We start from the raw sequence: 23,524 nt of genomic DNA, 5'->3' as shown, positions 1-23,524 counted from the left end.
ACGACATACACAAAGTGTGGTGGAATACAATTTAATCCGCAACTAGTTCATTTGTTTGAGATGTTCGTTTCTACTTCGAAGTGGGTCTCTCTTCTTTTGGCTATCGTTACCATGATTACGTGGGGAACGAACAAGATTGCTGTGAAGTACTTGACGTATCCCGTTTCTCTATACACAATTGACTTCTTTACATGGGTATTTATCTTCCATACCGTTTTTAGCTTGACTCTGGGAGCTAAATGGTTTGGAAATGTGAGAGAAGACACATTTGAGAATATTGTAGAGATATTCCGTCAGGGAGTAGTAATTTCTGACTTGTTTTGATTGTAGTGGAAGGAATCTCTTTACAAGATTGGTGGACCTTTTGTTGCTGGAGCAACAACCATGGGTTTCACCTTGATTATGTTTGTTTTAGTTGATGGTTATGGTCTTACCAGTGCCATTCCTCTTCTCTTTGGTTCTTCGATGCTTCTAGGTGTTATTATTGTTTATTTCATGGAGGAAGACAAGGGTGATGCGTGGTACATTTTCAGCGGTGTCGCCATCTTGTTTATTGCTGTTGTTTTGAATACAATTGCTTCAAAGTCAATTCAATTTGTTATTCTGATATATAGTATGAATGCAAAGTGCCAGGAGAAGAGAGAAGCTGAGAAGAAGGATGATGAAAAGAAAGAGGTTGAGAAGAAGGAAACAGAAGAAGTAACAGTTCCTCTTGTTGAAGAACCTGAGAAGAAAGTATTTCTATTAGTGGTTTCTAATTCATAGTTGTCTACTGGTACATTCATTCTCTTAGGTCTTTCAGCTGCTCTCTGTGATGTCTTCTATGCTCCTTGTACTGCTATGGGAAATCGTACTCCTATTCCTCTTTCTCCCTATGTATCGAATAATGGGTATTCCTAATATTTAGGGTATTTTCCAAGTTGTTAGTTTCGCTTCATTTGTTACCGTATTCCCATTTGCTTAGTAGATTCTTCCATCTCTCCTCACTTTTAGTATTGTCATGCGTCACCCTCTGAAGGGAGCTAAATGTACTTATTCAGATTGGTTCCATGCAACATGGCGTCAGCGATGGCCTGGTATGATTGAATACATGCTTTGATCAGTAGCAATTTGGTCTGCGTTCCTATTGGCTCTGGGTAACTGGGGATATGCTTCAGCTGGATCTCAACTGGGTTTTGCTATTGGATATGCTCTGAGTCGTGGTACTCTCTTGGTATCGGCTCTGTTAGGTGTGTTTGTTTACCGTGAGTTTAATGGTGCTGATTGTAAGACCTGGACAGTTCAACTAGCTGCTCTGTATCTCTTCTTCGCTGCTATCTTGCTTGAAGCAATGGCAAAGTAATGTAGTCGTTTCATCATCTTGTTGAAAGAAACACATTCATATTACAAACTCCATCGACATCCACACTTTGAACAAGTAACAGACCAAGATTTAGAAGAGAAACCACAATGAGGACAAAAACGATCCATCTTACTGCCTGTAGTACTATTCATAGTTTGTTTCCATTGTATTTGATTACTTGATACACCCCAGCTGTAAGTTTTTCCATCAGGAGTATCATAAGTTAACCAATGAGAATTTCGTGGATAACAGTAACTTGATTTGCTTAATTTCGTATCTTCATTAGGTTTTATCCAACTTACTTCCTTGCTATCAGCATCATAATAGAATTCTTTTCCTCCTTGTTTGCTAACAACATGTTTCCATCTTTCATTCATTGAATTCAATTCAATGCAATATTGACTCATTGGCTTCTCCCATGCTAATCGTTCATTATTACGACAATGTAAACAAAACACAGTTTTATCTTCAGCATTTGCACGAGGATCAGCAACCATATCGATCATACAGTTTGAACAGATGACTCTTCCACATCCTCGACACAAAACAGCTTGTAACGTACCTCTTACCATATTGGCAGGTGTTGAATCACGACCAGTATTAGTGCCATTTTTTGTCATTACTTCATCATCAGATACAATCTCACAGTTCCCATTGCATACATCACAAATATGATGTCGTTTTTTTGTACTTCGAATACTCGATTCAATCATCTTATACCACATCGATACAACACTTCCATTATAACTACCTCCTTCAGATTCAAAGAAATAGATACACTTCTCAGCATCTTGCATGATGATCACATCATCTTCCAACTCCACTGTAGAATCAACTATAATCATCATTACTCATTCATACATACTCAAATAAAACCTTCCTCGTAATCTGTACATTCCTCCTTCAAGTACGCCATATAACAGCAAATCATCAAACAGCACAAACTGCATTCGTTGCTCGTGTGCTCCATCTCGCGAACCAACCAAACATATGAAGATTTCTTGTTTGATGAATTGACGTGCAGCTGCCAAAATTTCCGTTGGAGGATCGATCTTACTCAACAGATTCATCAACTCCGCATTCTGACGTGATTCAATCAGAAGATCAAGATCGAGGAGTAGCTTCTTAAGTTTGGGATACTGTTCTGTCAACACGGGATAGTCTGGATCACTTTCCAATGTATTATCGAGAATTGTTTTGATGAGAAGGTCAATACGTCCCGGACGTTTCAAAACACGATCTAGATAGTCCTAATCAATTAGCCGTTAGCTGAAATAGTACAATTAATGAGATTTGTTCAGAAACATTTGTGGAAGAATGCCATCGTGTGTCTTCTAACCATTTGTAGAATGGATCCTTTTCTTTTAATTGATTTAGGTATGATAGGGACTTCTCTGCATGACGAAAGAATACTTTGTAACTAAGGATGAAAAAGATGTCACTGATATACCATGAGACAAATCGGATCAATGTATCCCTTAGAAATATACCGATTCGCGCTTTCATACAGTTATCATCCGTCAACTCACCAATTACAGGTTTCTTGTCCTTTTCAGTTCCTGAAACTAGTGAACTGATAATCTCTTCGGAAGCCCCTTTGATTAAGTCTATTCCGTCAAATAGTTGTTCACACTGCATTGGAAACTTGTCTTTCATTGGTATCATATAAACACGTTCAATGGCTCTGTAGGTTACGAATTTACGAATTTATTTACTCTAACTGTACCAACAACCTTTGTTCCGTTGTGACAAACTCTTTGATGTTATCGATGCGCTTCTTGCGCATCTTCCTTCGTTTGTCATCCATCTCAACTTGTAGCGCTGAAGAATTGTTGTTTTGGATTCGAGTCAACTCCCGCGGGAATCTGACAATAGAATCATTATCAAAGAAACACAACAAGCAAGAACAGACTTAGTCAGAATAATCTCGGATTCCAGAAATGAATGGCTTGATGTAGATGAGACCGACAACCCAGAATACAACAAGCAGAACTGCCAACAGATTCTCAATAGTGGAGATCATTTTCTGACGGCTCTGCTTCTTCTCTATTAATTGACGGATCTTCTTTTGAAAGTCCTGAGGAGATGCAATCACCACTTCTCCTTGTGTAGTAGCAGGAAGGATAATTCTATTATCAAATGAATCAGTAATATTCACTTTACATCCTGGTATTGAAACGAAGCAAGTCTTGACTTCCTGTAAGCATCCACAAACAGGAAGCGAGAGATATTCAAAAAGACCCAAATACAGAGTGCAACAACATTTGAAACCAGGTTACTATGAATAAACCATTCAGTACTGCATCCAGCAGCATAGGAGCGACTATCATTCAATTATCCATCTGTTGCTACTCCTGAAGAATGGGATTGTTTGGGGGAGTACAAGTGATTTCACAAATACTGAGAGAATCACAATTGAACGAGGAGTTTTGAAGTACGCGAGGATAAAATTCAAGGGAGTGATACTGATTGAGGAGAGATTCGTATTCAGATCGATGAGACAGCAGATAGGTTGAATCAACACACTGATTTGTGAGAAAGAGAGTTGTATTCAGATTCTCAAGAGTACGACTCAATTCCCTGGCTGTTTGAACGAAGTCTTGATATGTCTGACTTGTTGAAGCCACCATATTCGCACAGTAATCATTTCGTTTCTGTTGATAGCGCTCTCGTCCCTTCAATTCATTCATTCTCTCAACAATACAATTGTGGCTGCACTATCTCCTTGCATTGTCACATAATTATAAGCTAGAGAGTACAGATTCTGTGTTAGGAAGGTTCCTGAGGAAGTCTCCACACAACCTGTGATGTATCCTTGAAGTAGTGGAACATAAACGAGAATAACCGTGATTACTCCAATTACTCTATTGGTTATTCTTGTTTTTCTCCACTACATAACAACGACAGCAATGAGAATGGGTATAAGATAAGGAAGAATGATTCCAACCAAATAGATCAGAGTTTGACAATATTGTGTTTTGGCTTCATTTCCACCAACATGGATGGAAAGAGTTGACAACTTCCCTCGCATAAGAACACGCATAATAGTGCGAACTAGTGAACAGATTCGAAGAATCATATCACACCACACAGCTAATCTCAGAATAATCTCAAATCGAGAGAGAATGGACGAAATATCCATATCTAGACCAACAAATGCTCTTGGAGACCATGTAGAGAAGAATGAGTAGATAGAATCACGAATGATGGGTAGAAATGTGGTCACTTCGTATTTGGTTTCATTCCTATGATTGATGAATAACTCATGAGATACAGAAAACGAGTGACTGTTGTTGACGAATTGACAATAGTGGTCCAAGTCGTATCAATGAATGTATCGATATTACGACTGAATTCCTCCATAATGAGTGATGTGTTCACAAAGGGAGGATCGTAATCTGCGAATATAGTTGGTAATCTGTCTGTATACTCAGTGACGATACGAACTGCATGATCTACTGCATTCTTTGTTTCGTTAACTGTTTGAATGAATTCAAGTTGCATAGTAGCTCGATGTGACTCTAATTTCAGGTAAATCTCTTCCGCAGCTAATGATAAATCATTTATTACTTTATTACTCGGTAGATCCCAATTCCATTCTATATCTGGGAGAATCAATGGAGGAATGTAGAGTTCCGGTAAGATACCAAGATTAATTCCATAGAAATCGAGAAGATCTCGGACTTCCGAGATGCGAATGTACAATTCCTGGACTTCCGCGATCACTCCATCAACAGAATTCACAAATCCAGAAACACGCGATTTTGTAGTTCTATGATTAGAGTATCCATTGAACTGTACAGAATTTGACGTTGAATCACTTGTTTCTGATTCTCGTAATCATTTAGAATCTTGATATATTGATTATACATACTATTGATCAACTGACAACTCGAATCCATGGTTATACATCGAGCAAGTTGACTTGTGTTTAGTACTAGATTTAATTAGTTCAATTCCTCCTACCTTCCAAAGGAAAGGTGATATTTCCCAAAAAGAGAGTCAAATTGGATACGAATGGCATTCGCATATCCACAAGAGATGTGAACATCCTTTGAAGATATTGTTGATCATATTCCATGCGTTCGTTGAATTGGCTTAGAACTTGAGCCATGGCAGAAACCGTCGCATTTTGATGTTGCTCCAGAGTCTATTGTTGATTTGTAGACAATTCATACAGTCAACAAGGATTCTTCGTCTCTATTTCCTTGATATACTGAAACAAGCGAATCCTTATCCGTTGAAGAACAAGAATCGGAATATACATCTACTCCTCGTTGTAGAATCCAATTCTCATTGAGAATAATGCTAATATTACTAATTCTAGTCATCAGGTCAAAATCCTTCTTCGACATTTCTTTCATTTGAGTCGTAAGATATTCCATTTCGTTGATGAAAATGCGATTTTCCATCTCTGTTGCTAAGGACCTGTTCACCTCCGCTTCATACTGGGTAGAGAGTGTCGTATTGCATCTCTATCAATCAAAAACACTTCTGGCATTCTAACGTCAATTGATTTCTGAATGCAACTCTGATAGCTGTCTCTCTGAAACTGGATTTCCAGGATGTAACTCTACAAATAGTAATAATCCTTATAATTTACATTGTACACGCTTTTAACACTGTTGAAAGGAGGAGATGTGATGATCGTATCCACAATAAAGAATGATGCTGATAAACTGGAGACAAGGAGAAGGATTGTAGATAGAACGATGAGTAGGATCTTTTCTTTGAGTACAGATGCTCCCCTTTCCAATCGACCCAAAGAAGATATAGGTAATTTTACAAAGTTGCTAGAACTACTGTAATCTCTCAGTTCCATGAATTGAAATGAACTCTACTAATCACGTGCCTCTATTTCCATAATATCTCTAACAAACATACATATAAGAATGGCATCCATCCTAAATACATTCTCATAAGATTATATACATCTGTTGCATCTTTAATCACATTATCCACTTGTCCTTGCACAGATAATTCTGTATGTCTCCCTGCATTCACCATATCCTCTTTCTGCTTCCCTCTCCGTCGATTCCCAGGAGATATCATCATCTCACCATACACTCCTCGGAGTCGATTCTCCATCACTTTCAACACTGTAGAGAAGACAAGTGACCCAGAATTCTCCTGACCAGACGTATTGAAGATCTTCCAATCCATCAAAGGATCCTGGGATTAAGGTGAACCAGCTTTTCCATGATGAAGGATATGTACAGCAGACTCTCCAACACACTCATTACCAGATCACGGTTTTCTCGCATGCATCGCATCGCAATCTCACATGTGCATCGGAATGTTCCTTCGACTCCACTCACACCGAAAGCATCGATAATATTCGGAGTCAGACGGAATGGAACTCGCTACACTAAAGTATCAAAATCAGGCCTACTTCTGGAGTTGGCAAAACAGTACCTTTTTCAAAGATACAGTCAAAATCAATGTGAGAAACAGCTCCATTGCGCTGGAGCAAGATATTATCACTGTGTCGATCACCTAAGCCAATCACGTATTGTTAAAAAAACTCTTGATTTTTGTCATTCAGGATATATAGCCCATAATAGACCATAAAGCAGTTGTTTCTGTATAGAGCGTGCGAGCTTGAAGCCACAAACGAGGATCCTTGAAATCATTCAGTAACCAGAATCGAAGTAGTGGAGGTGAGAGTGGCAAGATTGCATTGAAGTAGAGCTGGAGAGCTTCGTCTCGTTTTCCAGACTCAATTAATGCTTGCATACGAGAATAATCTGATTTCATCTCCACACACATGGCATTGCATGATCGCAGGCCCTGAATATGACGAATCGAATCAAGTTTTCTTAGTACGGGTTCAGTATTACGAACCCATTCAATCAATCCAGTCTTTTCATTTAAAATTGTGACACACTAATGATCATACATACATGGCAACCATACCCAGGTAGTTAATTGTAAATGATGCTCCTGACCTTCTCGATCCTCAACAAGAATATGATTGAGGATACTCACATATTCCATCACACGAAGATCCTTTCTCAAGTCCCCTTTTCGTTCCTGTTTGCATAGGAATAGATATTCCTCACCCAGTTCATCTCGAAATATAATCTTCTTTGGTTTTTCTTTTGAAGGAATGATTTCAATGTTGGTCGACAATCGACATATGAACATCTAATTATCATTTGATTCAAAGCACTCTCACATCACTTCGAATTGTGAAAGAATTCACACCAGAATGAAGATAGCGTTGAAGAGGAAGAATCACAGGGCGTTTTTTCAAAAGTTGATTTATAGTCTTGATATGAGCCGAATCACTGAACATACCATTAAATCTTCAGGAAGCACTTTCTCACTACAAGCAAGACTAATTAAAGAACGACAGATTCTAAGCGTATCAGCAAACACTGACTTCTTTGCAGGCGTAAGAGCATCCTTCATTAAGAGAATCTAATTATGAATCCTGTTCACTTCACTCACTTTCTCAATGAATGCATACTTGGGAGAATTCTCATTCGACATCATTCCTACGATCTGCCATAGAACCTGCTCTGTGTACATACTCAGTACTCGGCCTACAATACTTCGAACTTGGGCTCTGAGAAGATCTGAAGGGTGTTGAGCAACAGTGAGAAGCTGCTGTAGTACTTCATACCACTGATATGAAGCAATAGAGCGAAGCTCAGGAATACATTCAGTGAGATCAGTAGAATGATCCTGAAGAAGACGAAACCAGAGTGTAGTTAGACGAATTAGCGAATGATACAAATAGTGATCACTTGATGACAAAGAGAGAGCATAATGACGTATGGCTTCTTTAACATCATTATCATTTCTATAATAATCATATTAAAATAAGAATCACTTAACAGTTTGTGAAGCATACACACCATCATAGAATTTACCCCAATGATACTGTATATCAGCATCTTCACCCTTCAACTCAATTAGCTTTTGGTAATCTCTAGTGATTATGATAACATAATCACTATTCACTCAAGAAGTGATACATCATATGGCTCCACTCGTCTTTTGATCACACAGTATTCTCCTAATTTAGTGATTTGCTTCTCTCGAGAATCATTCTCCTATTCTCAATTCAATCCTCATTCACTTACTCGCACTGTTAACGTATTGATTGCATTTGTTACAAACCCTTCTACGTCATATAGCTGTGCTCGAATCACTTCACAGTCTATTCCTTCATCTTCTGCCTTACACACAGCTGACCAGGCTGCAGGAATCACATCATTCTCAATGGCTAACTGGGCTGTCTAATCATGACTCTCCATCTCCAATCATCACCAGCATCCACTGACCACCAATCTCCTTCCTATTCCCTCCTGCTTCCAAAGCTGTTCTCTGTGCTGCTAAGAGTAGTTCTCGAAACTGGAATCGACGGCTTGAATTGGCTAAACGGAGTGAAATCTCATCCTATTTCAGAAGTATGGTACAAATCCTACTCGAACTTGGATTCCCCTTGAGTGATACAGCGTAATGTCTTGAAGAATATGAAGAGCTAACAGAGGACGATAAATCATTTGAATTGAAGACTGAGGATGCGAAGCAAGAGAATGGATAAGTGAAAGACGAGCTGTTGTTACGTAATCCTATATCTATCAAGCAATTCATATGATTACCTGAATCTGATTCTGTTTTCCTTCTTCAATTGACAGAAATATCTTACTCAAATAATAACCAAATTCGAACCGATTTTGGTCATTGAAACCCCTCTTAAGATGAAGATTCCATTGTTCCTGATGGTTTACCATGATCCACTCCAATTCACTAACAAACCGTCGTAATGAATCCCAATCACATGCCCTCCAACTAGCTTCCATCTTCCAATATAACAACTGACTGCTTTGACTCAGTGTTGCATTTGAGCAGGAATGTGTGTGAAGAATGTCTGCCCACAATCCTCCTGCTTGAAGACAACGATAATAAGCACTGGCAGCCTCTTCAGTAACATCCAGAGAGTCTTCCTTAGATGACAAAACCAATTCCCTGTAACGCTCTGTTGCGATATCCCACTGTGATTTCATTTCAAGATCACGAGCCTGTTGAAAGAGGGATCTCTCATCATGAGATCGTTCTAACAAGACTTCGATTCCTCTCGTCATTTGCATATTCTGTAATTTGAAATAGATCATCAACAACTCATCCAATTCACTGTGAGTCACTGCGCTGTAATCTGTTGTCATATGATGTTGTATCTCCAACGCAGTACTTCGTGTTTCAGTTAACTGGATCTCTTTCTCTCTAAAACTTATTGTCATGTGTATATTCTCACCTTAAAGCATATTCATACTGACCTAATGTCTTTGCTACACGAATGATTTGAGTTATATCCAGCAATGATAAAAATCCATTTAGTAGATCTCTTAACCAAGCCTTATCCTTCATTCTTCCACTTACTGTTTGATACTGTAGACTCCACGCCTTCAATGTATTGATTAGAGTCAATATCTCTGTACAACAGTGCTTATATTCACTATCACTCTGAATATCACATTGAATAAGAACATTATTCAGATATTTCGAAAGAGTGAGAAAAAATGGAATGTCAGAAAAATGAACGAAAAGTCGAGGTGTAGAAGAATCTTGGTTATTGTCAATAGATTGCTGCTTCTGGTAATGATAACGTAATGAGAATAAGATGAGATAAGGAAGGAGATATGAAGCCTTATCAGCACAAGATGGATAGAATAGAGATTTGAAGAGATAGAAAATATGGTGATCTGATTGAGATAGATTGAAAGAAGAAGATGGAGTAAGTTGAGGTGTGGTGTTAGTATGATGAGATGACTTATCGACACTATCAGACTGACTATCAGATGGACAGAGAATAAGTAGTCTCATTGCCAACTTAGTAACCCATCTAGCATAACTGTTACAATTGACTCCATCAAACCATTTCATACGCTCAGTTCGTTGTTTGTCAGTACGAAGAGTGTATTCAGTACTCCAATATTGCGAAATCACACTTAACTCTTCTTGAGTGAATAATGATTGAAGAGACTGAGGGAATGAATCTTCATTCGATTCATCATTTGTTACACTCTCTCCTGAGACTTGTTCCTTCGTCTTCATTTCCCGTAACAGCGAACGATCTGTTGTTAATGCTTCTAATGGCTTCAAATCCATTTGCTTTTTAAGGAAGTGAAGGAGACTTTGAACAGTAAAAGCAATTCGATTCTGGATCTCACTTCGAGGGAGACCCATCAAATCTTTCACGAAGAATCGCTTGACCATGACACGAGCCAAATCAAATTCTGTGAGATGAGGTTGAACACTGTCTTCACGTGATACTGAACGAAAACGCTCCGAAGCTATAGCTCCAAGTAATCCCAATAGTTCACTTAAGAGTAACTGAGCATATGTATTTCCACTAGTGACAAAAAACGAGGCTAATTTGACACAATGCAAATAGCAACGTTGAACAGAATCAGGAATGAACGGTTGATCTGCAATCCATTGCTGATAGGTCTTCTGAGAAGCCCGTAATAACAGAGACAGATAACCAACTGCAGGAATAACCTCCAGGGACAACTCAGGTGTAGCAACAAGTGTTAACATCACTGCTTCGAGCTCAGAAGCAGATCTCGAGAAATTTACAAGAGAATGAGGAGGTGTAAGTTGAAGTACTGATACAAGAGAGAGATCTCCGAAAGTAAGATGATAGAGATATGGATATGATTTAAGTAATGATTTCATTGATTGAGGATACAAAGTATGTATTCGATGAAGCATATCAGCAAAATACCCAGTCGTATTGGCAAGATAACTCTTTGCATCCACGTTCTCAATCGACTGTTCATTACTATCAAAACTGAATAACGGATCCTTTCCTAATACTTCATGAAGTGGCTTTGAGCAACATAAACCAAGAGGAGGATGAACAATTGGATCTGCTTTTAGATGAAGATCCCCGTAAATACGAAGAATCACGGGTTGTTTCTCATTTTGTTGCGAGAAGTAACTCTCAATTGTACCAGATCGTTGAGACTTGAAATCTCCTGCTTCTCGATCAACAGCCTTCTGTTTAAGATGAGTAATGTCAGTGGTGTGATATAGAAGATGATTGGATGAATGATTCTGAAGCCAATAATTACTCTTCTCAAATGAAGCAGCAACACAAACAATGATTTCAGAGAGAACACGAAATAACATAGATTCAGAGAGAAGATCAAGAAATACATCTAACAGGATCAACGCATACAATTGCAGTTCAGGCCTCTATTCATCATATGATTCAGAATATGATCACTTGCAGTATATTTTTAATGAAACTCAATACACCCCAGATAAAGTTATCAGGAAGAACAACTGAATGACCTTCTGTGCTTGCTTTGAAGTCTTTTAGAGAACGACGTAATGCAAAGATTGCACGCTTAAGTTCAAGAGTTGTGAATGACAGAGCTTGATTGATTTGAAAGTTGAAATAATGAAATGATTTGATGAAGATATCAGTACGTGTTTTAGTTCCTTCTGCAGTGTACAAACTATTTATGAATGGAGTCAATGAATACTACTCATATAAGGAACGAAGAGCAGTTTCACTCATCTCTCGATCATGAGAACTCACATCTGTACAGTCATACAGAAGAGGCCACAGTACTCGATGTCCTTGCTGTTGAATCATCTGCTTTATCGAAACACGTGATGATTCAGGAGGAACAATCATTCCTTGTTCAATCGCTTGATCCGTGAATGATGATCGAAGAAAGAATAGAAGCTCCCATGACTTGATATTCTCTTGTGACATATGTTTAAGAAGATAAACAAGAACATTATAAATACACTGAGCACCTTGAAATACAAGAGAGAGTGTTTGAGAGATTGATGAAGTTGAATCGATTGCTTTACAAAGTACCACAATGGTCTGGGTATCTAATTGATTGATGTAAACTGGAAGTATATATGGAGTGAGTTTAACATACCACTGACTCAGAGATTCATTGTTATCAAAGATTGACTGACTTATAAGTTGCTGTTTCCACTGATCAAGTAACAATAATGATTGAATGATTTCAGCTATGATACATTCTGGTAATAGTACCCATAATGACTTTTTATGAATGATAATTGAATATCTAGCAATACGAATTAGATGATGAAGACTTAAATCACTTACAATCCAATGAGGACTGAACATAACCCAATGAAACAAGTGGATAAGTAAGAGTGAGAGATGAGCTAACATACATGGGAATAACTCCATGTTTACACATACTCCACCAATAGCATTCAATATCCCATAGACCATAGATTGATATCGTGTGACTCGATCTTGATAGTCCTTCTCATTCACTGCTGCTTTTAGTTCATCTTCTATTGCTTCCATTACTTCTAACAATGGCTTAAATCCAGTAACATGAAGCATTGAATTCGATAAATCCTCATACATTCCTTCACATATTTCATCCAAATAGACATATGAGAAGAGTAGGATAATCACTCCACTACTATGTGATGGAAACAAATGAGGTTGAGCTAAAACCTGCTTCCATAGAAAATCATGAAGAATTGTGTAATGAAGAAATAGCCAACTATTTTGCATTCCTTCATGTATTCCATTTTGATCCTGAATGTAATTCACATTTCGCAACATAAGGTTGCCTTCCTGATTGACAATATACGATAAGATAGAAAGAGAATGATAGATAAACGAAGCAACCACACAACAATAACTCTCCAAAACTTTGAGATCCTCATCCGAGGGTTGAGATGATGAGCTCAACTGAGGACAGAACTCCGTGATCATAGGTTGATGAAGTGATTGGAATAGGACAAAATAGAGCTGATTCATATCAACACAAGTATTAGAAGCTTGAAGGAAGAGGTTATTGGGATAATCTCCATACAGTGATCGATCAGGTCGATGAAGACAGAGGTAACAACAAGAACCATTCACATATTTGGATAGAGCACAAGAGAAGTTACGAATTGAATAGAACAGAGTTAGAATAGAGAATGAATGATGAGTGGAAAGCTCTGCTGTAAGAATGGATGTCAAAAATAGGGAGATATTTTGGAGTTGGGAAACATGATACAAGAGACAATGAAGACAAAGAGAAACAAATGAATAACCACTAGGAATAAGAAAGAAGAAGAGGAATGACTTATGAGGAAGAGAGGAAGCAAGAGTAATAAACCCATTAGCAAGGAAAGTGATTGCTTGATTATCAAGGGATTGCTTATAATCTCTATTCATGATATCAAGGAATAAGAATCACAATAGAGAAGGTGATAAAGATAGTAACAATAGAATCAGTTCATTACAGTCATATTCACTCAATAGAACAGATTCAATTGATTCATTCTTAGTCCCTTCAAGAGACTTCCTTAATAACACATTGCCTATCATTCAAACACTTAGATTAAACTACTTCTTCCATCAAACACGATTACTGAAATCTTCTTTGTTCCTGCCTCAACTTCTATCCTTCTCTCCTTCTCCATCAATCTCTTGGCACGTGAGAGGATAGCTTCATAGAGACATATTCGCAGATCCTCCTCATGATCCAACAGTTGTGTTGTGCACACATTCACACAGACACATAATAGAGTGTGTTCTGAACAATTCACTTGCTGTCGAAGCTGATCTGAAGAGAAGTCCAGTATTGGAATGATTCGCTCTTTGAAGTAGACTATCAAAGCATGTTTGAGATCTATCAAGAATTGAATGGAGTCAGATGATAGAAGTGGTTCATTCCCGTGTTCTGCATGTATTAGAAGGAAGGAGCATAACTGGAGCAAACTCGAATAGAGAGCCAGAGGTGTCTCTGGAGGAAGTAACAATACAGTACGTGGTTGTTTGCTACAGGGAGAAGGAGTTGGAAGAATCTGTTCGATGATGGATATGTCATGAAGTGCCATATCCATCAAGAGATCACTGAACATCTCCATCATATGAAGATAATGAACAGAACCCTGATCTGTACCAGACTGTTCAGAGAACTCTTGAATCCTCTGCAGATAGAAGCTGACACAAACAGCATCCGGAAGGGCTTGAGAGTGTCGTAGTACCAATACGATACGAATCATGGGTTCTAAAAAAGCAGGTCTCTCTTGGAATGGGAGATGAGTCAGGAACTGTTGAATAGGAAGAATGATCAAATCCCGCGGGAATAGGATATCTGATTTGGGGAGTTGTAGAAGAACAGATTCCGTCATTGTAATGAGAGAATGAAAATGGTCATCACTCAGAGAAGCAACAGCACTGCAGGCTGTTCCTGATTCTGAGTTGACCAGATGAGTTGCAATGGATGAGAGAACTCGTTGAAGGAGATAGACAATAGAAACAGAGAAGGATGAGGAATGATATAAAGAAACAAGAAGATTTACTGCTGAGTCGAGATTACGATAGTCTTGAAGTAACTGTCTACAAGTGGAATGAAGAAGTAATGAAGAATCAGTAAAGAGAATGAAGGAGAGAGGATCATGTAAGAGGATTGATAGAAATTCGACAGAATTGGTAAGAAGTGCATGACGTGTATCTCCAGAAGAACAATCATAAATAACACACAGATCTCGCTGACTGGAAGCACTAACTACAGATCATGTAAACGGAAAACAATAACAGGATTCAGTTTGAGAACTCAATGAACCATAATTATTACCAATGTAGCGAGATGTAGCATGAAAAGATGACAACAAAGCGTTTGGTACAGTCTTGTTTGAGTAGAGCTTCTGAAAGGAGAGCAAATCCTATCTAGTACACTCATTCTAATACGTACATTGATAACGCAATTGCAGTCATACAAGAGAAGCGATAAAAGACGTCGATCATCGGAACCCAAGAGTCGAATCATACATTTTCGTGTAGTCGCATTCATTTGATACGTAAATGTAGATGAGTAATTATGAAATGACAAACCATACAACAATTGAACCAAGATATTGAAAAACTAGAATTAGAACTCTCCAACACAATACTACTGGGATACCTGATGTACTAAAGAAGGAGAGGATATCCATATCCACATAGTCTTTCGAAGTACAAAACCAAGACAACTGGGTCATGTTTTGAGCATGCGCAATTTCTTGCTTCTCATCTGCATTGATGAGAGGATGGGGATCACCTTCCTTCCCAAGTAACCCGAATAACGACATGAGATAGACATTCTGATTGGCAGCATTTTCTTCTTCCATTCGAATGAATATATTCAAATCCCCAAGTCGTAAGTATTCATAAAGGTGGGAAAGAAACGAAGAAATCTCCTTGATTCTTCTCATTGACTGAAACTCGGCCCATTTCTGCATTCTTGTTTTTCCTCAATATCTCGACGCCATGCCCATTACCTATCGATTTATCCCGATTTATGGAGCTACAAACTATGGACCTATGTGTTCAGTACTTGAGGTCGGTGATGTATGGTCTTTGGAGGAATGGTTTGACAATCAGATTCGATTACTATTGGATTGTGGATGGGATGACCGACTGGATGTAACGATGCTGTTACCTGTTTTGAAATACATTCCTACTCTAACAGCAGTTCTTGTTTCTCATCCCGATTTCATGCATATGGGGGGATTACCATATGTATTCAAAGGTCAAGATCATGAAGTTCCCATCTTCATCAATGCAGATGCGTTTGATTTTGATTAGATTGTGATATGTAGTATAAATATTGCCAAGTTTTGTCTTGAAGATACATATGAAAACCGTTTAGAGGGAGAGGAAGCGTGTGTGTTTGATAAGAGAGATCTAAATAGCTTGTATTCCCTATTTCATCCACTTGTGTACAATCAATGGGAAGTGCTATCAAACAGTCAAGGGAATTCGGTTTTCATTCGACCGTAGGTGAAATAACCATGATTCATGCATAGTCGTATCGCTGGTCACATCGTAGGCGGATCTATCTGGGATATCAAAACCGAAACTGACAATCTGGTGTATTCAATGAACATCAATCCCCTCACAGATAACCATTTGAATGCTGCCTCGTTCACATTGGAAGGAAAGGTGACTATGTTGATCACAGATGTGTGTGAGGATACAACAGAAACCCCTCGTGATTACCGTCAGTTGGATACAGCCAAGTTTGGTCACTTCAGTAATCTCATTGCAGATACTCTGCAGGAAGAGCATGGTAATGTTCTGATCCCTGTAGACTCAGCAGGTCGTTGTCTGGAGGTATTACTATTACTGGAACGTGTATGGGAAGAGAAGCACCTGGATAGTTTTAAGGTTTACTTTCTAACCAAACGAAACTCTCAATTGATTGCTCATGTTCGAGGTATTACCAGTAATCTCAACTCTCGACTTCTACAAGCATCAGCAAAAGCAGAACGAGAAGCTTTTGATCTTCGGTATGTGACCTGTGTATCAGTTGTGGAGAATGTATTGGATTCCCGTGGTGGTAAGGTTGTGGTGGCTTCATTACCGGGGTTGGAAACATCATATTCACAGATCTTACTGAACAAATGGTGTTCGAGACCTGAAAATTTGTTACTGTTTGTGAATACACCTGCACCAGGTACTCTGGCTGATAGGATCCTTCATCATCCTTTGGAGAAACACTTCAAGTTTGTAGTAGGAATGAATGAATGAGAGTTCATGGTAGAATCGAAAGAAGATTCCTTTGATGGGTGAAGAGTTGGAAGCCAAGTTAGCGGAGTTAGCGAGACAGGCAAAGCAGCGTAAGAGAAGAATAAGAGAATGATTGATAGAGAAACAGGAGAAGCGAGCAAGAGAAGCATCAGAACAGGAACATGCGATTGAAGCAAATGATTCTGATTCATTTGATGAGATGCAGGATGCTCCTACAAGTCGATTCCAACATACACTGTGAGATAAGGAGAGGAGTGTGAATGATAGATTTCCGTTTGTGGATGAAGAAGTTCATCGTGATGAATTTGGAGTAATTCCCACGGAATACAAACCTGTATTAACGAAGAAAGAAGAGGAAGAAGAAGAGGAAGAAGAGGATTATTTTGATGATGTGTTAAATAGAGACGGATTTGATGTATAGGAAGAAACAACACAACAATACTTCAAATACATAACAAGTGAAGATACATTGCAATTGATGATGCGACGTGAGTATATTGATATGAATGGTCTTTCAGACTATGCTACAATGCATGGTATGATTCGATCCATCCATCCTACTCATGTGATTTGTTGGCATGGTCTCCCTCAACAACGAGACTTCTTCATGGATAAACTACGTCGTGATAATCAGTATGATGTGATCGTGGCTGAGGAAGGTTCTCCTGCTGAGATTGTGAGTGAGCATAGTGTAATGACAATGAGACTTGATGAACATTTGTTGATAGCTATGGATCGTCAAGTTATTGGTGAAACTGAAGTGGGGTGGGTATAATTAGAAGGGATCATGAATAGACGAGTGTCTGCTTGTATAGAGTATGTTGAAGAACCAGAAGCGAAGCAAGAGATGGTACTAACTATTAACAGACAGGGAGTACGAGGGAAGGTGGGTCCAATCTTTCTTCGTACAGAACCCCTGTCAATTCGTCGTGTCTTTGAGTTATTGAATGAGAATGAAATGGATGCGAGTCTGGAACGAGATCGAATTGAATTATATGATCAGAATATCATGATTCGGAATGAGAAGGATATGCTGATTGTGGAGGGGAATGTAGGTGAAGAGTTTCAGAGAGTTCAGGCATTACTGAGCGAGCAGTTTATGAAAGTGTGATTTAGAGCAAATGTTTGTTAGAAGATTATGATGAACAGATTTCCAAATAGAGTAGTTGTGATAAGAATGATTGATCCGATCTCCTCATATTACTTGAACACTTCATATCTTTCGATTTCACATACATCACACGCTTCAATCAAGATCAGATTTTATTTTGACACCCTCATACAATTACACAAATGAGTAAAGAGGTTCTGTCCATTTCATTTATTAATATCATCATATAGTGTTTCTAAAAAGAGTATTGCAACTGAGATCCTACGACAAGAATCCCTTGATCGTATTATTGAACAATTTGCTGATGCGATTAAAACAAAAGGTGGATTTAATCAATCTACAAAGACATCGCAGAAGTGTCATCGTTTAGGAACCAAGAATGGAATCAAGGCATTAATGGAACGTTGGTTCTTAATACAAGAGCTCTGTGGAGTAGGATTATATTGTTAATGATAAAATATAGGCAAATGAAGAGGATTGTCTCGTTCCAAGTAATCCACAGAAAAATCATTGGCTTCAACGTGAACTAACGGAAGGTGGTTTTTCAGAGGCAGATGCAGATGCTTTAGATGATCAATTGGTGGAAATCGCAAAGCAGGTGTTCGAAGAATTCAAACAATCATCCAGTGGTATTTGTAATTATTTGTATTCCCTGTAGAGCTGAATGACGATAAGATCACAGTCCAAAAGAGTGATGTCGATGATATCATACAATTTCGATTCACTGATGGAAGTGACCCGCATAAGGATTATGAAATCAAGTTATCAGATGAAGCTTATAACAATCTTAAACAGAAATACGAGTCAAGCCAACCCATAGAGTCTGAAGAAGATAAGCAATTATTTTTGGAGCGGTTGTTGCTTCTCCTCCTTCGATATAATACAGTAAGTGGGGATGTTCGTGGATATCAAATGGCGCTTCCTGAATCTGTGTTCTCATTTCTTAAATCTGAGTATGGATTACAACATGAGTGTTTTGCTTCACCGATGAATGCATGTCCTTTGATTGGATCCTTTTGCTCGCGTTTCTATGATACAGATCATTTCTTCGGATCAAAAGGTAGTTTCTTTGGTTATTTGGTTGAAGAAGGTTGCTTTGAGAGTAATCCTCCATTTGTTGAGGAATGTATGATTCGTAACATTAGACGTATTATATCCTTCATGGAGAAGGCAGAAGAAAACGAAAAAGCTCTCACATTCTTCATTGTAGTTCCTGGTTGGGATGATAGTGATTGTGAATCCTACAATCTCACCGTGTATGGAAAGAGTGAACGACCAACTAACGATGTCAAAGGAAAGTATTTCGTGACAATGGTAGCTTTGGATAAGAATAAACATTTCTATCGTAATGGAATGGCATATCGAGACAATTTTAAGGTAATGAGAGCTAGAAGCAGTTCACTAATGTTCGTATTGCAGAGTCCGAAAGCAAGAGAAGTATTACAAATCGATGAATCATTCTTTGCGAAAGAAGTGAATTCAAGATGGACGACTGAATCCTCTGAGTATATGCAACAAGTAATGAAACGTAGGTTCAATCTAAGATTGTTATTCTACAGAGATATCGAACACATCTCGGCAGAAACGTGAGTATTCTTCACTTAGTGAACCAAGACTGAAATGTGAGTATTCTTCACTTAGTGAACCAAGACCAAAACGTGAACATTCTTCACCTAGTGAACCAGAATCGAAACGTGAGTATTCTTCACTTAGTGAACCAAGACTGAAACGTGAACATTCTTCACTTAGTGAACTAAGACTGAAACGTGAACATTCTTCACTTAGTGAACTAAGACTGAAACGTGAACATTCTTCACTTAGTGAACCAGAATCGAAACGTGAACATTCTTCACTTAGTGAACCAGAATCGAAACGTGAACATTCTTCACTTAGTGAACCAGAATCGAAACGAAGGTAATAAACAAACAATACAATCTGTTTTCTCAACATTAAGCTACTATTCATTCGTATCCACTTTCTTACTTTTGCTGCAGAGTGAATCAGGTAAGGAACATAGTCAATGGCCTTATTCAAGGCTTCTTTGATCTTTCCACACACATACGAGAGTCCTGTACTTAGACCTTTGTCAATCTCATCAGCATGACCCTACATATAAGTACTCATCGGAGATACTACTCTTAGAAGAGGAGTTACAACATGATCAGAAAAGAAGGTCAAGCCCTGAGTTTCAATAACTAAAATCACATACGCCATTCGATGGGATTGAAAGCCATATAATAAAAACGAATTTGACGAAGTGATACACGAAAGACCTACACTATCCTACAAAAACAAGTACCTACGTTTTAAAAAGAAAGTCTGTTACCAGAAAAACACATTCAAAGAGGGATAGAACCATCCTAAAGTAACAACACATAAATCACCACATACCAGTATAAGATCCACTGCTTCTGTTTTTCGACGTCATTCTTTACCACAGAAGAGTAAGAAGAATAAGAAGGAAACAAATAAGCAGCAATTACACTACAGTAATGAAATATAGACTATATTTACTATGGTACACGGTATAGATAAGGTAAAAAGGATCTCAACAACATTCTAGATCACAGCAACACTAAAAATGGCATGGTAACCCCTATCAAATCCAAGACATATTCTCCAACAGATTCATATTCTGACTTGATATAGTTTCGTTATCACATAACCCGGATATTTCCAGTTCCAGAAATAGTGATTATTATAGACTCGGTTTGTATTTCTTGAATTATATAACCATGATCTTGGGAATTGATTATGGATCCAGAACAATCCTGTTTTCTCGATGGGAGGAATCGTCGGATTACACAGTAAATAAAACTGGAGCAACTGAAATGGGTCACTTTGATGATTTGTCTATTTCAACAAGGTGAAAATATGTTTGGAAGGGTAATCAATAGAAACAGTATCATGATTAAGAACAAGTGTGTAATGTGTTTGGATCACTGTTCCAGAAAAGAACGTGCATTCTTTTCAATATCATGTCTAGATTGCAACATCAAGTGCAGATTTCATTTTCTTTGGTGGCTTTCATCATCTCCTTAAACTAGTGAGAAAAGAACAGCGCGTTGAAGAAGAATTATGTGCAGCAGATCTCCACTATGACTCAAATGGACAATGCCGAGTTCAGGTTAAAACAGGGACAAAAGAAGTATCTTGTGATTTTTACATTTTCTTTATTCTAACGATGGAATATCTGTTGTACTGTGCTTTTAAAGAACCAACGGCTCTCTACTTCGATCGAGTCAATATCGCTCAGTCTCAACAGCTCAAATCCACTGAACTCACTATAGCAATTCCTGAATCTATTTCGAAACAATCTGTTATTAATATGATCGATAGTCTTGTCCTCTCTCTCCACCTTGATAAATGCTCTTCCTGTCGGTTTGTTCGTCATATGTTACCAATTGCAGTGGAATTCCGACAATCTTATCTCTCCGATGTACCTTCTTCTTCTACGTACGTTTTTGTAGATCTTGGATCATTTTTTGTAACATTTTGTGCGGTAGAGTATTGTCAAGTAGGATCATGGATGTCTGATCATGATTAGAATAAGATAAGTATTCGAGAGATAGTCCACAGAAACAATTTGGGTGGGAGTCGAATTACACGGTTAGTTGCCAAATTGATTGTGAGTCGACTATCGTCTGTTGACAAGTATCCTTTGCTTCTATCAAATGCAGTCACACGGCAAATCCTAATGGAACTAGCTGAACGAGTGAAATGTGATTTTGTAATGATGAATATTGATGACACTGAGATAAGAGAAGAGAATTTAGAAGAATTGTGTTATGACCTGAGTATTCCAGTACCAGGACCTCTGGTAATCACACGGCAAGAGTTTGAAGATTATTGTAAGCCCATCTTCTCTCGTTTTGAAGACGCAGCAAGAAAGTTCAAAGGTGTAGGAATGAATTCAATGACTTAGTCTTAGTTGTTAGGACAGTCAGCAATTGATGGAGTCATTCCTATTGGAGGAGGGATTCGAGTAACTGCTTATCGTCGTATTCTTCTTGAAGTCTTTGGCTTGTCGTTAAATGAAACAGTGAATGTTGATGAATATTGTGCTTTCAGCTGTACTACATTTGAACGATTGCTTCATGAGAAACGGTTACATCTTTCAGATGCTGTGTTAGATCATGCTGTTTTTAACATATCATCTCATTCTGCTGAAGAATTGGCTCAACAAATGCATGAACAAAGGGATTGGGAACTTGATCTGGATATCTCTCGTAATGTTGTTGACATGTACTCAAATAACACTGGAACAGTATTATCACCCAATCAGCTTCAAGAGAATGATGAGATCATTCGTTTGCTTCATTTGGAAGAACAAGAAATGGCTTCTGTAAGCAATAACTGTGTTGATATCGAGAATATGCTATTCGAGTTGGCCCAAAAAGGTGATCAAACCAAAGTAAGAGAGATTCAACAGTTCCTTCGGCGACGACGTGTTGATATCACTCGCGATGAGGCTATCAAACAGCGTCATGACATACGAATCCTCTTGGGACTTTCTCGAGATGAGACGAATGCATGTTTGTCGAATTCATTATCCAAATCTTGGTCAGATTGGATTGATATCAATGCTAGTGTTATAACCATGCGTATTGCTGATGAATCATTCGCAACCAATCGCAGACAGGAGTTTCACATCACAGATCGACCTCGCTTGGAGGAAATTTGGATTGGTGAAAAGTGCTTCTCACATTTCGTCACTTTCACTGTGGATTCTCTTCCTGCTCTCAAAAAACTAACCATAGGTGCAAGCAGTTTCAATGCTGAAAAGGAATCCGGGACTTTTTCTGTCAAATCATGTCATCAACTTAAATCCATTCAAATTGATCCCTATTCATTTGAATATTTTAGGGAGTTTATCCTTCAAGGTATTCGTAATCATTCTCTTTGATATAGACCTTATTTCTCTCGAGGATCTGTACATTGGATCCCCAGATGATAGTAGCCATAATTTTTGTCAAACCAAATATCTATCAATTTCTTGTATGACTTGAATGTGAATGATGAATTAGCTTTACCGGCTTTGGATACTATTCTCTTTGGAAGAATGGCATTTTGTAGTGTTGAACAAGCTCACATTGAAAGTATCATATGTAATGATTTTTGAATTAGATAATCCGCAACTACGAATGATTTCATTCAGCAATTATTCACTTTGTGGGAATACAAATAGTATGCCATCTGCTAACGTATTATGCTTGAAAGGTACCATAGAAAGTGACTTATGACATAGATCTTCCTCGTTTGGAGAACGTTTCGTTTTCAGATGATAATCCTTCATCTGTGATGATAACAGTTCATTTGGATGCCAATCTTTCCAAAGTGTTTGGATCACAATTGAAAACAGTTATCCCTGCTACTATCCGTGGTTTCTAAAGATTAGTCGTGATTTGTGTTGTAATATCTATGTGACTGAATAATTGTTTTTGTTTGTACACCTATCTCTTTATTCTATTGTTCTATGTATTTCTTTTCTTTCACAAACGACTAGATCCCAAAAACCGATATGGCAATTTGATTGGGT

The 23,524-nt window shown here is 38.2% G+C and overlaps 10 protein-coding genes across 10 annotated transcripts; 5 read left to right on the top strand and 5 right to left on the bottom strand.

The window, feature by feature from the left end:
* Positions 1 to 60: 60 nt before the first annotated feature.
* Positions 61 to 1,342, top strand: JH06_3513 (multidrug transporter permease; the record flags this gene model as incomplete). The annotated part of the gene is made up of 6 exons (XM_014671188.1): positions 61 to 300; positions 331 to 735; positions 766 to 876; positions 908 to 946; positions 968 to 1,076; positions 1,107 to 1,342. The coding sequence occupies 6 exons, from the start codon at positions 61 to 63 to the stop codon at positions 1,340 to 1,342; spliced, it is 1,140 nt and encodes a 379-aa protein (XP_014526674.1).
* A 41-nt stretch (positions 1,343 to 1,383) lies between these two features.
* JH06_3512 (Rho guanine nucleotide exchange factor) lies at positions 1,384 to 2,980 on the bottom strand (the record flags this gene model as incomplete). The annotated part of the gene is made up of 4 exons (XM_014671187.1): positions 1,384 to 2,177; positions 2,208 to 2,592; positions 2,624 to 2,762; positions 2,793 to 2,980. 4 exons carry the CDS (start codon positions 2,978 to 2,980, stop codon positions 1,384 to 1,386), a joined length of 1,506 nt encoding a protein of 501 aa, XP_014526673.1.
* Positions 2,981 to 3,254: 274 nt separating this feature from the next.
* On the bottom strand, positions 3,255 to 5,456 carry JH06_3511 (hypothetical protein; the record flags this gene model as incomplete). The annotated part of the gene is made up of 9 exons (XM_014671186.1): positions 3,255 to 3,471; positions 3,501 to 3,665; positions 3,695 to 4,017; positions 4,047 to 4,206; positions 4,237 to 4,587; positions 4,617 to 4,890; positions 4,921 to 5,114; positions 5,144 to 5,279; positions 5,309 to 5,456. 9 exons carry the CDS (start codon positions 5,454 to 5,456, stop codon positions 3,255 to 3,257), a joined length of 1,968 nt encoding a protein of 655 aa, XP_014526672.1.
* Positions 5,457 to 6,196: 740 nt separating this feature from the next.
* On the bottom strand, positions 6,197 to 6,883 carry JH06_3510 (phosphatidylinositol kinase; the record flags this gene model as incomplete). The annotated part of the gene is given in 4 exon segments (XM_014671185.1): positions 6,197 to 6,514; positions 6,532 to 6,705; positions 6,735 to 6,838; positions 6,868 to 6,883. The coding sequence occupies 4 exon segments, from the start codon at positions 6,881 to 6,883 to the stop codon at positions 6,197 to 6,199; spliced, it is 612 nt and encodes a 203-aa protein (XP_014526671.1).
* JH06_3509 (phosphatidylinositol kinase) lies at positions 6,884 to 8,330 on the bottom strand (the record flags this gene model as incomplete). The annotated part of the gene is made up of 7 exons (XM_014671184.1): positions 6,884 to 7,228; positions 7,259 to 7,489; positions 7,521 to 7,613; positions 7,643 to 7,765; positions 7,796 to 8,150; positions 8,181 to 8,277; positions 8,312 to 8,330. 7 exons carry the CDS (start codon positions 8,328 to 8,330, stop codon positions 6,884 to 6,886), a joined length of 1,263 nt encoding a protein of 420 aa, XP_014526670.1.
* A 263-nt stretch (positions 8,331 to 8,593) lies between these two features.
* Positions 8,594 to 12,725, bottom strand: JH06_3508 (hypothetical protein; the record flags this gene model as incomplete). Its single annotated transcript, XM_014671183.1, has 6 exons — positions 8,594 to 8,749; positions 8,779 to 8,925; positions 8,956 to 9,577; positions 9,609 to 11,554; positions 11,586 to 11,820; positions 11,851 to 12,725. The coding sequence occupies 6 exons, from the start codon at positions 12,723 to 12,725 to the stop codon at positions 8,594 to 8,596; spliced, it is 3,981 nt and encodes a 1,326-aa protein (XP_014526669.1).
* Positions 12,726 to 15,611: 2,886 nt separating this feature from the next.
* Positions 15,612 to 16,874, top strand: JH06_5293 (hypothetical protein; the record flags this gene model as incomplete). The annotated part of the gene is made up of 4 exons (XM_014671193.1): positions 15,612 to 15,913; positions 15,944 to 16,006; positions 16,037 to 16,120; positions 16,151 to 16,874. 4 exons carry the CDS (start codon positions 15,612 to 15,614, stop codon positions 16,872 to 16,874), a joined length of 1,173 nt encoding a protein of 390 aa, XP_014526679.1.
* Positions 16,875 to 17,073: 199 nt separating this feature from the next.
* JH06_5294 (hypothetical protein) lies at positions 17,074 to 17,985 on the top strand (the record flags this gene model as incomplete). The annotated part of the gene is made up of 4 exons (XM_014671194.1): positions 17,074 to 17,111; positions 17,142 to 17,265; positions 17,296 to 17,639; positions 17,670 to 17,985. 4 exons carry the CDS (start codon positions 17,074 to 17,076, stop codon positions 17,983 to 17,985), a joined length of 822 nt encoding a protein of 273 aa, XP_014526680.1.
* A 396-nt stretch (positions 17,986 to 18,381) lies between these two features.
* JH06_4858 (phosphorylated CTD interacting factor) lies at positions 18,382 to 19,575 on the top strand (the record flags this gene model as incomplete). The annotated part of the gene is made up of 3 exons (XM_014671191.1): positions 18,382 to 18,417; positions 18,449 to 18,614; positions 18,644 to 19,575. The coding sequence occupies 3 exons, from the start codon at positions 18,382 to 18,384 to the stop codon at positions 19,573 to 19,575; spliced, it is 1,134 nt and encodes a 377-aa protein (XP_014526677.1).
* A 1,145-nt stretch (positions 19,576 to 20,720) lies between these two features.
* On the top strand, positions 20,721 to 23,376 carry JH06_4859 (heat shock protein HSP; the record flags this gene model as incomplete). The annotated part of the gene is made up of 9 exons (XM_014671192.1): positions 20,721 to 20,851; positions 20,883 to 20,910; positions 20,972 to 21,502; positions 21,533 to 21,886; positions 21,917 to 22,868; positions 22,897 to 22,983; positions 23,013 to 23,084; positions 23,113 to 23,205; positions 23,234 to 23,376. 9 exons carry the CDS (start codon positions 20,721 to 20,723, stop codon positions 23,374 to 23,376), a joined length of 2,391 nt encoding a protein of 796 aa, XP_014526678.1.
* Between the last annotated feature and the right edge of the window lie 148 nt (positions 23,377 to 23,524).

The sequence above is a fragment of the Blastocystis sp. subtype 4 genome, assembly GCF_000743755.1.
Source record: "Blastocystis sp. subtype 4 strain WR1 chromosome Unknown seqid_0185, whole genome shotgun sequence".
NCBI lineage: Eukaryota > Bigyra > Opalinata > Blastocystidae > Blastocystis > Blastocystis sp. subtype 4.
The sequence above is the reverse complement of the archived record's forward strand: the minus strand, read 5'-3'. Positions and strand labels throughout refer to the sequence as shown.